The 14,169-nt window shown below is 34.4% G+C and overlaps 2 protein-coding genes across 2 annotated transcripts; both read left to right on the forward strand.

Moving 5' to 3' along the window:
• Window positions 1-1,516: 1,516 nt before the first annotated feature.
• LOC120144919 lies at window positions 1,517-6,455 on the forward strand. Its single transcript, XM_039158872.1, has 8 exons — window positions 1,517-1,626; window positions 3,945-4,086; window positions 4,199-4,407; window positions 4,494-4,726; window positions 4,841-4,889; window positions 4,975-5,070; window positions 5,961-6,011; window positions 6,117-6,455. Exons 2-8 carry the CDS (start codon window positions 3,960-3,962, stop codon window positions 6,453-6,455), a joined length of 1,104 nt encoding a protein of 367 aa, XP_039014803.1. The 5' UTR covers window positions 1,517-1,626; window positions 3,945-3,959.
• Window positions 6,456-12,496: 6,041 nt separating this feature from the next.
• LOC120144920 (glucan endo-1,3-beta-glucosidase 8-like) lies at window positions 12,497-13,988 on the forward strand. The gene has a single exon (XM_039158873.1). It carries the CDS (start codon window positions 12,497-12,499, stop codon window positions 13,934-13,936), a length of 1,440 nt encoding a protein of 479 aa, XP_039014804.1. The 3' UTR covers window positions 13,937-13,988.
• The last annotated feature ends 181 nt before the right edge of the window (window positions 13,989-14,169 follow it).

Here is a 14,169-nt window from a genome sequence, read left to right on the forward strand (position 1 = left end):
GCTGAGAAAATAAAGTGTTCGGTGTATTTAAGTGCTCCGTCACTGAAGTAGATTCTGGCATACGGAGAGTGTACAATTTTCTCTTAAGGAAAATTTTATTGTGCAGCGATGTGGCCTCGTACAATTTGGTGAGATGATCCCATATCTCCTTAGCTGTTTTCTTCTCCTCGATACTTGACAATACTTCATCTGCTAATGCTAGATGAAAGTTTGACATAACATTTCCGTCCATTTCGATCCATTTGTTGTCGTCTGTGAAATCTACTGGCCTTTCGCTGATAGCTGCTAGACAACCGTCTTTCCTCAGGATGGTCTTCATCTTCAATTTCCACAATGAGAAATTTCTCTCATTAAACTTTTCAATATCAAATTTCGTTGCCATTGTTTCGTTTACGGATAGCTCCCACTATTTCACTATCGTGAATAGTTCTATGGAACCTTCAAAGAATGGGTAATAACTTCTTACTTTCTTATGTTGGAGGATCCACCTTTTGGTGGCAACCACAAAGACAATAAGCAGATATTACACACTCTAATCTAGCTCGGATACCAATTGTTGCGGAAGACGGCTATCGGATAGAGCAAAATCGCAACTGATAATTTGAGAAAATAAAAATGAAGATAAAAGAGACATAAAATTTACGTGGAAAACCCCTGAATAATATAGGATAAAAACCACGGGCAACGGTAGAAGAATTTCACTATGAGAAAATAGGAATTACAACTTCTCTCAATCGATCAAGGAGAAAACAATGATAATACTCTCTTGATAAAATTGAGAAAACAACTCTCAAGAAACTCTCTAAATTCTCTCTAGTATTGGAAGAAAGCTAGAATGCTTTGTGATGATTTTGAAGTTAAATGAGCTAGGGTATTTATAGTTGGAACTTAAGGACTAATCTTATAAATACCCTAAAGTCTAGGAACTAAAATTTGTGATTTTACCATTTTTGTTTTCAACAAAAACTGCTGTAATAATTTTGTTTGACAATTGCACCATAATTTTTCAACAATTTGGCAGCAAACTTTGAATCAAATTCAGCCACCCCATTTAATGCTTTGACTTTTCAGCATCTATGATGGTTTTTACCTTACTTGGCATCTAGGCTTTGAATTCATCCAATCAAAAGTATATCAGCTCTTCAGAATAGATGATGGGCTATAGACTTCATTTGGGTTCCTCGGGAGGCTAATTCCCCCACCGATGCCCTGACAAAATGTGCTCCATCTTCTCACTTTGAGCTCACTCACCACAAGCTTCCGTCGAGCTATGTTCTGGATCTTATTCATCGTGACATCGATGGTCCCCCATACTGTAATTCTAGGCGCAACTAGCCTAGTTCTTTAGTTTTCCACTTCAATTAAAAAAAATATCATTTAGGCTAGGAATTGGCCTCAAGTTTAGGGCACGGCCCATAACTGATGCCTGATATGGCTTTTGTATCGTACAAAAAGGTGAACTGATTTGGCGACATTCGTATTCAAATTTTGAATATTTTAACTTTTTTGACGAAACAAACACGCCCTTCGAAATATTTTTCGGAGATTCAAATTCCCGCCAATACTATTCACCGCTTTCAAATTTATCGCTTTCTTTCTTCTCTACGCTGTTTTGATTCTGTTCAGGTAAAACTAGAAGCTCTCGTTTTTCTTTTTATTGTCCCCTTTTTAATAGAATTTATAATTTTAGTTAGATTTATTCAGGGATTTAAATAGCGTTCAAGGTCACTTTGAGTTTATCGCGGTTGCGGACATAACGGATGTTATTGCGGTCACTGCAAGTATTGCGATAATCAATTTTTTAAATTTCGCACAACTTATCCTAAAACTTGATAATTATAATTATAATGAGTCATTTTTAATGATGTTTAGAATATTTTCTAAACGAAAATGACATATATATAATATAGTTTAACCAAATAGAAAACTTTAAAAAGCCGATAGGATAAGATAATTAATGATGAGCTGATGAAATTGTGAATACATTATTATTTAAAAGAAATAAGATGTTCAATCATTAAAGTAAGAACATAGAAATATGATGTATAATAATTAAAGCAGCAATAGGACTAAATTAAATAGAATTAAAATAAAGGTATAAACTTAAAGAACACAAACTTAGGACTAAATTAAATAAAAACTAAAGTTTACCTTCTAAAGTAAGGATTAAATTATAAATTCTAAAAGCTTGGAGGAATGATAAATTAATATATCCTTTAAAAATATATATAAGAAATTATTTAAAAATAAAAAATAGAAAATGGAAAATGGGAGTGGGCGGCCCAATATACTTATTATTTTTTGAATTAAAAACCAAAAATAAAAACCAAAGAAATTTCCAGAAGCTATTTAACATTATAATATAATTCTCTCCAAGTCTCAATTCCCAAGTCTTCTCCCTTTCAAATTTCAACTTTTCGTTTTTCATAAGAGCGTCTACTCTACCATATTCTTCACCGGCGACGAATTTCATCAAACTCAAGTTTCCCCCAAAACAACTTTGTTTTTTTGGTTTGTCCCCTTCCCGATTTGATCTTTACCTTAGTGAATGATGACTGGTGAGTCTTGCACGACGATGTGCTTTATGTTTTTTTTATAGAGTTTAAGAGTTTTTTTAGGTGAGAATTCCAACTTTTTTACGTTCTTTTTATGTTTTTCAATAACGATTGAAAAATTCAATATCGTCCTGTTATCGGTGTTATCCGCTGTTACTTCGTTAAATTACGGGTGTGACAAAACGCTATCGACGTGAATCCGCAACCCACCACTACACTCAATAATATTAGTTTTGAACGATGGCGCGACCGTGAAATAACTCCGCTGTTTGAATCCCTGATTATAACAGTTAACGATTACGGTTAACTGTTACGGTTTTTTTAACACCCCTAGTTACATAACTCAACTAAACTGCCCAAGAGTCAAACCCCGGTCCTAACCAAAGCATCAAAATTGAAATTACATATCATCTTAAAATTTTGAGTAAGTTACATAACTCTGCAACAGATGTTTAAATTTAAGGATATAAAATCAGAAAATGAACAATGTTTGGACAAGTAGAATGGTTTGCAAATAAATGATGAATAACCATTATATTTAACAGGTTAATTAATAGAATTGTTAATAAACGGTTTCGGTTAATCGAACTATTAAAAATGATAACGGTTAAGGTTACAGTTACAAATTTTAATATATGATTAATCAATAGTTAACTGTTAATAAATTAAATTTATAATTATATTTCTAATTATTACATTTTTATACAAATAACTTAATATAATTTTCTATTATTTTTAATTTATATATATTTTTAATAAAATTTGTACACAAATAACTTAATATATATTTTTTGTTATTTTTAATTTTTTATTTCTTTGAAAATACATAAACATACTTATATCAATATAATTATGTATTTATTGTTAGGTAAAGATATTGGAAGATATACATACTTACACCAGTGTAACTATATGTTAAGTGCTATACTTTTTAATTTATTCACTTACACCGGTGTAAGTATGTGTTAAATGATGCATTTTTATTTTATTTTATTCACTTGCATTACTGTAAATATGTGTTAAGTGCTATATTTTTTTGTAGTATGAATTATTAAATTTTTTAATAAATAATTGTAACATATAATCCAATCGTTAATAATAATTAACTGTTAGTGGTTAACCTTTTTTTAACGATTATGTTACGATTAAAAAAATCACATAACTATCATAACAATTAACCCATGTTTAGGCTAAATGGTAAGATTAACCGTAATGAACAACCCTAATATGCACAGATTGTTAATTGAAGGCTGCAGGTGGCAGATCCTCATAGAAGTGGAGTTTCGGCTGAATTTTAATATTTTTCTCCTTCTTTAGGTGTAATGTTGGCGGATATTTTTTGAAAAGTACTTTCGGTTCAATGTTGTTTACAGTTGGTTTGATTGATAGGGAAGCTATTATCACATGGGAACTAATAGAAAGAGAAGGATAAAGGCCTTGGAACCACATTCAGAAATTAATGTGCAAGGTTGTAAGGGAGTTGATAAATCTAGGAAGATAGGTGTCGAGCAGCAGCTTCAGGGAGCAACAGGCAGGCCGTTGGACTTCTTTTAATACTTTGTCTTGCCTTATTAAGAAATTTATCCATTTTTAAGACACTGGGATTGCTCTTTTAACTATAAGTTTTTTATCTTTAGATTTAGGAAAAACAGAAAAGAATGAGCAGGCATCACCTTCTGGTTTGGGTGACCCAGTATCTTCGAAGTCTAAAACTACGACAACCGGTTTTGTGGAAGAAATTACAACGCCACCTGCACTTGACCTGAATACAGAAGAAAGACTTCATCCTTTCACTAAGATTAAGTTGCAGCTCTTTCCAATAGATGAAAGCACTTGTCTAGGATTAGAAAAGGTAAAATTGTAAACCTAAAAACCCTTCCTTTTTCATAATATATATGTAGGCTGAGGGTTAAAAGTGTTAACTATTCTTTACTCTAGGATGGGTTTCATTCATACTTGGAACTGACTTTAAGTGCTAGAAAGAAGATATCCTCTGTGCTTAAGCACATTGATACCAAGTGGGGCAGGTCAAGCATCGCTGTAGGGGAACCCATGCTTTTCCCATATTTAGCAGAAAATCTGACCAGTTACCGATGGACTAGAAATGACATTTGTATCAGTGCCAGGGATGTCTATGCAACAATTGGAAGCCCATCTGTGTTTCGTTTAAGGTCCAAACCTGACGACCTTTCTTTATCTTTATTTTTCATTTTCTCATTTTATACATTATTTATTGCGGCTCCTAGTAGTTTATTGATATATTGTAACTGACTTCCACTTTAAAGGAATGGGTGGATGTGTGATCTTGAAGCAAAAGCCTTGAGGCAGCCTTCTGTACCTGCTCCGTTCAAAAGCCTCTTCAGAACTCGTAGATGCACAGAAAAGTTGTAACACTTACATGCAGAATACTTATGAAAAGGGTGTAAAAGCTGAGATAACTAGTGAAGAATCTGGAACAAGTGGAGAAACAAATGAAGCAGTTACTGAGAAGATGTCTAATGGAGTTGGTTCAATGGTACAATGTCTATGGCCAGTTTTCTACTTATTAGCTCACCTAGAGAATAATGCTTTTTTCTATCTTACATTTTTATAAAACTGCGTTGCCATTAACCTGAATCAAACACGTAACCTCAGTCAGGCATTTAATGTGGTTACAAGTTACAAAAAGCCATAGGCATGGTGATTACTGATTATATGGTTCTTTGAGTACTGCCTATTATATTTACTCTTTTGTTTCGATGATGACAATTTTACCGGCTAATGAGATAAGGCTTCAGGATCACATTGTGTAAGTTATTTGATTGTCGGAACAAAACTTAAACCTTTATGTCCAAAAGAGTGCTAGGTTTCAATAAGCTTCATGTAAAATCATTTACCTTTTTCTTCATATTCTATATTGTTGTTTAAAACTATTTAGTAATTGAAGTTTTCTATCGTTGTTGGTAGACGAAACTTGAACTGCTACAAAATATATTCCTACAAATCAGTTTTAGTATTCAGTCACATTAAGCAATTCAGCGTTTTTGTTATTTTTATGTGGTATGTGATTTTAAACATAAGATAGTTTTGATGGAAAATATTGTCATCTCCATCATGCTTTCTTGTTTATTGTTAGCAAATAAGGTTGAGTGTGAATGAAGCTAGAGTGGTGGCTGAGTGGTTATGATGTATGTAAGGTTGTTGAGTGTTGTGAGTATGTGTGTGTGTGAACACATAGCTTTCTGTTGAGTTTGTTAGCTGAGCTGTCATGAGTTTGTTAGATAACAAGTATATAAAAGGGTATTAAGCCCTCAATGAAATGCATGGATTTACGTCTTTATTCTTGCTATTAGTTTCTCTAAACCAGTAATTCATTATGGTATCATTCGTCGTCTGTTCTTGAGGTGCTTCGCTTCGTTGCTTCAGTTGCTGGAAGAGATGGATTCGCTGGCTGACAAGACCTTCACTCACAAGAAGGTGAATGTCATCCTTGATGAATCGAATTTCTTACTCTAGAAGCAGCAAGTTTTGCTGACTGTTCGTAGTCATTGGCTTGAGCGGTTGCTGACTGGTTCGCTGCAGCCACCGCCTACCTTTGTAGCTGGTGCAAATGGTGAATCGGTTCCAAATGAATTGTATGATGACTTTGTCGCACAAGATAGTGCGTTGGCATCGTGGCTGCTGTCAACGATCAGCTCGCATATGCTTTCTCAATTTGTTGGGGCAGAGACTGCGATGGCTGCTTGGAACAAGGTCCTGCAGTTCTTTGCAAACCGCTCCACCACGGCAGTCATCAGTCTCCATTATAAGCTTCAGTCACTCCGGAAAGGAGATGACAGCATGCGGACGTACTTGACCCGGATCAAGGAAGTTTGTGATGCGTTGACATCGTGTGATAGTTCCATCTCCAATGCAGAATAAGTTGCGAGTATCTTAAAGGGTCTCTCGAGGGAGTATCAACCATATGTTGCTTTCATTACTACAATGAAAGACTCACTATCTCTCGATAAGGTATGTTCATTGTTGATTGATGTCGAAACTCAGATTGCTGGGTTTAACGCTCGAGATGATCAATTTCCCATGAGTGCGCATGTCACCAATATGAGTAATAACTCCAAGTCTAGTAATGCAAGCTCTTACAATCGGACTGATTATCGTAATTACTCTGGATATGCTGCTCGAGGACGAGGTCGTGGCAGGCCCAAAGTTCAATGCCAGTTATGTGGCAAGAATGGCCACCTTGTGGTTGATTATTAGCATCGGTTTGATCAGAATTTTTCAGGTAGGAGTTCTGGTCGTGGTTCTGCTGGAAACAACACTGGCCATGTTAATTACTCAAGTGTTGAAGGTCTGCAAGTAGATGGTGATGCGTGTTCTTGCAACACAAAATGACAGGTTGAAGCTCATCTTGCACGTCGTGACTCCTGGGTGGTTGACTCTGGCGCGTCACACCATGTGACTCTGGATGCATCAACCATTGATCTCAAATTTGATTTTTCTGGTCTAGGTAAGTTACTAGTTGGCAATGGTGTACCTCTTTCAATACATGCTACTGGTAAATCTGCTTTGTGTTCTAATTCTCGAGCGCTTATGTTAAACGACTTATTGCATGTGCCTAAGATTACAAAGAATTTGTTATATGTGTCTAAGCTTGCTAGGGACAACGATGTTTACTTTGAGTTTCGAGCTACAAGTTATTGTGTTCGTGATTAACGGTCTGGTGAGCTTTTTTTGCAAGGTGAAGAACGAGGTGGTCTCTACTTCTTTCAAGTGGATGTTAATATTGCAAGTAGTAGTCAGGCAGTAGCTTATTAAGTTCTTACTTCAAATAAATTGTATGAACTATGGCATAGACGTCTAGGGTATCTTGCACATGGGACCCTAGAACAAGTCTACAAATCACTTCATGTAGTTGTTGATAACAAATTGAATGAACAATGTGTTGCTTATCATATGGGCAAAAGTCATAGGCTTCATTTTACTGATTCAGATACAATCTATTATGTTCTATTTCAATTAATCTATACTGATTTATGGGGACCGTCACCTATGATTTCAAATGGTTACAAGTACTATGTGACCTTTGTAGATGCATGCACACGAAACACGGGGTTGTACTTGCTAAAGAATAAGTCACAGACAGTTCATGCGTTTCAACTATTTCAGCAACTCGTTTCTACACAATTTGATTCGAAAATACAAGTTGTGCAGAGCGATTGGGGAGGAGAGTTTTGCAGCCTGTCTCGTGTGCTTCTAGCAGCTGGTATTTCGTATCGGTTAACTTACCCACACACGGCTGAGCAAAATGGAGTCGTAGAAAGAAAACATAGGCATGTCATTGAAGAGTTCATAATATGAAGTGGGATTAAAGAAAGGAAGTAGAAAAGTGAAATCTTGGAATAGAGTTCATAATAAGAATTAGAAGTGGGATTTAACTTGTCATCAAGCTAATTAAGGAATATGAAGTGTTAGAATTAAAATTAGAACATGTTGGAAATTGAGTGAGATTCTTAAATTCTATATGGAGGATTATATTTCTAAGTTTTAGAAGTATTGAATGGATAATAATTAGTTTAATTAAGTGTATGCAAGCTAGGGATATAAAAGGAGGTGAATTATGAAGTGTTGAGAGGATTATAAAGAGATTTTCGTGCTCAAAATAACATTTCTGGGTTATTACATCAATGCACATTCAATGTGTACCGATGCATCAAGGATAAATCCCAGAAATTGTTCAAGGTGTATCGATGCACAAGTAGTGCATCGATGCACCCCCTTAAATACAAACATCAAATAGGATTTCTGTATCGATGCATAGATAGTGCATCGATGCACCGGTCAAGGGATGCATCGATACATGTGTAGTGCATCGATACATACCTTCATTAAAAGATGAAAATGACTTTTCTTTTTACCCAAGAAATGATAGTTTAGAATATATTAATTAGTATACTGATAAGTATCAATGAATTACTATGTAGATACAGAGCCTAAACAAGTTCCAGAACAATTGCCTAGTAAGATCGATCGAGGAAAAACAAGGAAATATAGGTGAGTGCATATGCATAACATGATTATAACGATATAATTAGTTATAGACTTGTGAGAAGTCTAGATTCAATACATTGATGCATGATTCATTTCATATTGTGAAGCATGATATGAATTCATACTATGTGCATTATGTAGCATGTTTTAAATGAATATGTATGCAAAGTTATATGAGCCATGTGATGAAGGTAAGGAAATGATATGTCTATGTGATATATTATGTAATTTGGGAAAAGCCAATGTTATGTAGATGAGAACTATAGGTATAGTTGGCATGCCAAGAGTAGAGGGTCTACGCGGTCCTTCAGGACATATATGTATTCTTTGGAACATGTGTGAGATCTTTTGAGACACATACTTGATCCTTGGCATATGTATATGATTCTTAAGGAATTATCTACGTGGTCCTTAGGGATAATTTTTATATGACACTACGGTGCAATTCTACGCGGTACTTCGGTGTAATTTTACGTGGCACTTCGGTGTATTTATACGAGTTGTGGTGATAGCATAGTGCACAACCTCACAGTACTCACATACCTTAGGTTCTCAGTATGGTATCATGGGCCAATAATCTTATTAATACGAATTCATGAATGTTAATATACTATGCTTACAGGTAAGGAACATGGTGATATAAACTGCATGGTTAAGTATTTGATTTCATCTCATTCCATTTTATTATGGCATTTCCATTACATTTCTTTGTTATCATTATTATTATATTGCCTCACTAAGTCGATGACTTAGCGTGTGAGTGTTTCACACGTAGGATCCGAGAAAGTAGACGAGACATGTTAAGCAGCTGGAAAACACTACTCCTGCAACTATCATATCAGAGGCAACTTAATCAGTAGGTCCTTTTGTTATGTAAATGAATGTTGGCATGTAATCAAAGGGTCAAGTTGTGTATGCTCTGAGTATTTTGATAAACTTGTATTAGCATATGTATATCATTATATTTTAATAATATAAGTGCAAATGTTTTATCGTTTTTTTAAGAGTATTGTTTTGTTTAGGCAATGTGACATCCTGGACTCGTATCCGGGTCGGGTATGGGTTGAGGGTGTTACAGTTGAAGCAGGTTGCCTAAAGGTGAGCTATGAGCCTGCTGGGTTTCAGCTTGCTGATGGATTTACTAAGCCCTTGACAAAGGCACCGTTTCAAGTATTTCGAGACAGACTTCACGTATGTCCATGTTAAAGTAACAAACGACAAAAGAAGAGAAAGATGGGAAAATGTTAGCAAATAAGGTTGAGTGTGAATGAAGCTAGAGTGGTTATGATGTATGTAAGGTTGTTGAGTGTTGTGAGTGTGTGTGTGTGTGAACACATAGCTTTCTGTTGAGTTTGTTAGCTGAGCTGTCATGAGTTTGTTAGATAACAAGTATATAAAAGGGTATTAAGCCCTCAATGAAATGCATGGATTTACGTCTTTATTCTTGCTGTTAGTTTCTCTAAACCAGTAATTCATTATTTATGTTTAAAACAATCATATATCATATTACTCGGCCTTTAAGATCATCTGCGGGGTTGCAAAATTTCATATCAATTATTTGATATAATTTTTTCCTTTTGAAGCACTTGTATTTTGTTAATTAGGATATAAATTTAGTTATCATATCATGCATAGTACATTTCAAGATTTTATTCTCACTGGCCAATAATCAACAATCAGACACAGACTTGATACTTTGTTCACGGGTATACAAGGATGAAAGCAGTCTGGGGCTCTCGGGCATCAACTGGGTACTTCGTTCATTCCTTTGATTTGGGCTTGTCTTCCCGCAAAGTTATAAGTGCAAGCAAGCGATGTTAGCATAGATGGTATTGTCAGGTAGTAAGTTCCTCTTGAAGGTTCAAAATTTATATACAAGGAGGAAAATGAAGTTCAAATTTTTATTTTACAGCATAAAGTTTCTCAACTTGTAAGCTTTCTTGTAAATTTGTTCTTTGTTGTTTGTATTAGGTTCAAAAACATTATGAGTTTCTCAACTGAGTGGGTGAGCACACATGTTCTTTATAAATTACATATTGTATAAATATCTTAAAAAAACATGTTTATAGATAAATAACAATATTTTTACAATATTAAATTTAAAAATCACTAAAAAGAATTTTAGGAAAATAATTTGCAAGTTCTTTTGGAAAATAATTCTATACACTAATTAAGATGTAATGTTTAATCTATTTCTTTTTGAAAAAATAAAAATGAAAGAGACTAGTAGAGCCGTAATTTATTGCCAAATTCCTTTTTATTTGTTTGTACTTATTTTTATAAATAAATTTATTTTAAATTTATAATTTATATATTAGATGTATTTTAATGATTTAATTTCTCAACAAGGTGCTATGAATATAATTTGTTGAATCCAACGGCATCAACAATCATAAATATAAATACAATTAGGTATGATTATAACATGTTAAAACTTAAAACTCTTGCATATTTTTAAGTAACTGAATACAATTAAAAATAGATATTTTTAATTTTAAAAGGGTAATTACACCAAACATCCTTAAATCATGCTTCAGTTATAAATTTGTTCTTAAATTTTTTAAACTTTTTTAATTACATCTCAAACTATCGGTATATGTTAATCGTATTCTTTCTCTAATAAAACTAGTAAATATCATTAAAAGTTGGTGTCAAGTCTGTCCTTTTATATGTGTAGCATGTGATATGTCACATTAGCTCAAAATTTTAGGGATCCACACTTTTAAAAAAATATACTAATAAAAGTTTATTTTACAAAAAAATTGTGATCCTTTATTTATTAATTTTCATGATAAGATTTAAAAAAATCTTTTGATTTTCTCTTTTATTATCTCAATAAATGAAATATAATAATTTTTTTCTAAAAAACCCACAATAAATAAATTGTAATAATGTTTTTCTTAAAAAATCCCACTAAAATTATAATTTCTAATGGGAAAAAATATTTTATGGACCTCATTTTATAATTTTATTTATTATAAAATATTTTAAGAGTCTCATTTTAAAAAGTAACACATGATTTTCACATCTTTTGAGATGATGTATATTATAGAATAATATGGCGTTAAAAATTGTAATTAATGTTGAAAAATAAACAAAAGAATGATGAAACCTTTATATAAAAGGATTGAAAACCCCAAACCATTGAGTGACTATTTATATTTATTTTTTAACTATCGATGATCAATTTAGAACTAAAACACTATATTAATTATGAAATTATTAAAAAAAATCTTCTCCGTGACCAAAACATGAACATTAAGCGACTAAATAAGTTATTTACCTTAAAAATTATTGTCGAAAACAAATAAAAATATAGGCAAAAAGGCACCTATGGTCCCTATACTTTCGAGAAAACCAATTTGACCCTCATCCTTTTTTTCGATCAATGTAGCCCTCCAACTCTAAAAAAACCCAATGTGATCCTTTTATAACGGTAGACATTTAAAAGTGTAACTGAGAAAACATTAGATACATATTTTTAACGAAAAAATCTTTAGACACCACAATTTGATTTGAGGTATAGTTTAGACACTTATTTTAGTATTAAGCCTTTTTAATATAATGACTATATTTAAAAAAATAAGACTATATATATAATTTGAAAATAGAAGAAAATTGAATTTAATTATTTAAAAAAATTCAAATATATTTCTTATATAATTTGGAAATAGAAGAAAATTGTATAACTATTGAGGTTCGAATTTAAATGAAGTGGATCTCTGATTTTAAATTCAATGATATGAATCAGCTGATATTGATGGGTGTATTAGAATGTTGGTTATTTGAACAAACTAAAAATACGAAATCTATTAACGATTTCCTCTATATATCTTGAGACAAGGAAATAAAAGGCAAAACACAACCAGAAAAACGCCTCCGTGCCAAAGCTCGAGGAATTTGACTGGAGAGGCATGGCAGCCACATGGGTCATTGCCTTGATCCTGGTCGCAACAACCGTCAACGTTGTTGCAAATACCAATGACCTTGGTGTGAATTGGGGGACGTTGACGTCCCACCCAATTGATCCCAAAGTAGTGGTTCAACTTCTTAAAGATAATGGCTTTAAAAAGGTTAAGCTTTTCGATTCAGATCCTCCTATGGCGGGCTTCTTGGCCGGAACGGGGATTGAGGTCACGCTTGGGATCCCAAACGATCAGCTTGAATTCTTGTCTATAGACTATGAATATGCCAAGGAATGGGTCAAAGAGAATTGCACATTGCATCTTGGCCATGGAGGTGTCGATATCAAGTACGTTGCGGTTGGGAATGAGCCGTTTTTGACTAGCTACAAAGGGAGATTTACCAAAACGGCGTTCCCGGCGATGAAAAACATCCAGAGGGCACTAAACGAAGAAGGTGTCGGGAAAAAAATCAAAGCAGTAATGCCTCTTAACGCAGATGTTTATGAATCAAAATCAGACAAACCGAGCGACGGAGTATTCCGCGGTGATATAAGGGATCTCATGAACAAGATTGTGCGTTTCTTGATGGATAATAATTCCCCATTTGTGGTCAACATATACCCTTTCCTTAGTCTCTATTTGAACAGCGACTTTCCTTCAGATTTCGCCTTCTTTGACGGGGGGTACGCCATTCAGGACAAAAATGTTCAGTACACTAATGTCTTCGAGGCGAACTTCGACACTCTTGTTTATGCGTTGAAGAACGCTGGCACCCCGAATTTGTCCATCATTGTGGGGGAAATTGGGTGGCCAACAGATGGCCACAAAGCAGCAAATAAGGCCAATGCTAAGAAGTTCTACGACGGTCTGTTCAGAGTTTTAGCAAGTGATAAGGGAACCCCACTTCGTCCTGGGGAAATACAGGTCTACCTGTTTGGCTTGTTCGATGAGGACACCAAGAGCATCGAACCGGGGAACTTCGAGAGGCACTGGGGAATCTTCGACTTTGACGGAAAACCGAAATTCGCAATGGACATGTCCGGTAACGGAGCTCACAAGGAATTAGTAGGTGCCAAAGGGGTGAACTACTTGCCTAAGCAATGGTGCGTGTTGGCAAGTTATTCCACGGACCAAAACTTGATCGATGACCAGACGAGTTGGGCTTGCTCCAAATCCGACTGCACCGCCCTCCAGGATGGCGCGTCTTGTTCCGATCTCGATCCTAAGCGTAAGACCTCCTATGCTTTTAACAGTTACTACCAGATGAATGACCAACATGAAGAGGCCTGTGACTTCGAGGGTTTAGGCATGATTGTGAAGCAAAATCCTTCCACAGAATCTTGCAAATTCAGTACTCAGATAGAGGTTGATGGAGCCACCAGGTTAAGTTTTGCGTATGGTGCCATTGCTTCTTTTATTTCATCAATCACCTTGTTCAATTTGTTATAAGTTTGAGGCTCAAATCCTCAAGGTTATATAACCTAAATGGGTTTGGTCTACGTAATATAATAATGTTAGAGCAGTTCACTTTCTCAACCTTATTTTCTCTTTAATTACAAACTTATACGAGTTGCATATAGGGTTTCTGGTCAGTTCTTTTATATTTCATGGATGCAAGTCAGCTATTTTATATCGAATTTTATATATTTGTTTCACATCTTATGCTCTCTTAACTTATAGTA

Source organism: Hibiscus syriacus, unplaced genomic scaffold (genome assembly GCF_006381635.1).
Source record: "Hibiscus syriacus cultivar Baekdansim isolate YM2019G1 unplaced genomic scaffold, ASM638163v2 tig00110890_pilon, whole genome shotgun sequence".
In the NCBI taxonomy this organism is placed as follows: Eukaryota; Viridiplantae; Streptophyta; class Magnoliopsida; order Malvales; family Malvaceae; genus Hibiscus; species Hibiscus syriacus.

What these genes read in the sequence shown, in the direction of transcription:
- LOC120144919 (XM_039158872.1), top strand. Translation starts at nt 3,960, where the DNA reads ATGGGAACTAATAGAAAGAGAAGGATAAAGGCCTTGGAACCACATTCA. An exon ending in CTTGTCTAGGATTAGAAAAG is followed by an intron (nt 4,408 to 4,493) that starts GTAAAATTGTAA and finishes TCTTTACTCTAG; the next exon opens with GATGGGTTTCATTCATACTT. An exon ending in CTAATGGAGTTGGTTCAATG is followed by an intron (nt 5,071 to 5,960) that starts GTACAATGTCTA and finishes TCGTTGCTTCAG; the next exon opens with TTGCTGGAAGAGATGGATTC.
- LOC120144920 (XM_039158873.1), top strand. Translation starts at nt 12,497, where the DNA reads ATGGCAGCCACATGGGTCATTGCCTTGATCCTGGTCGCAACAACCGTC.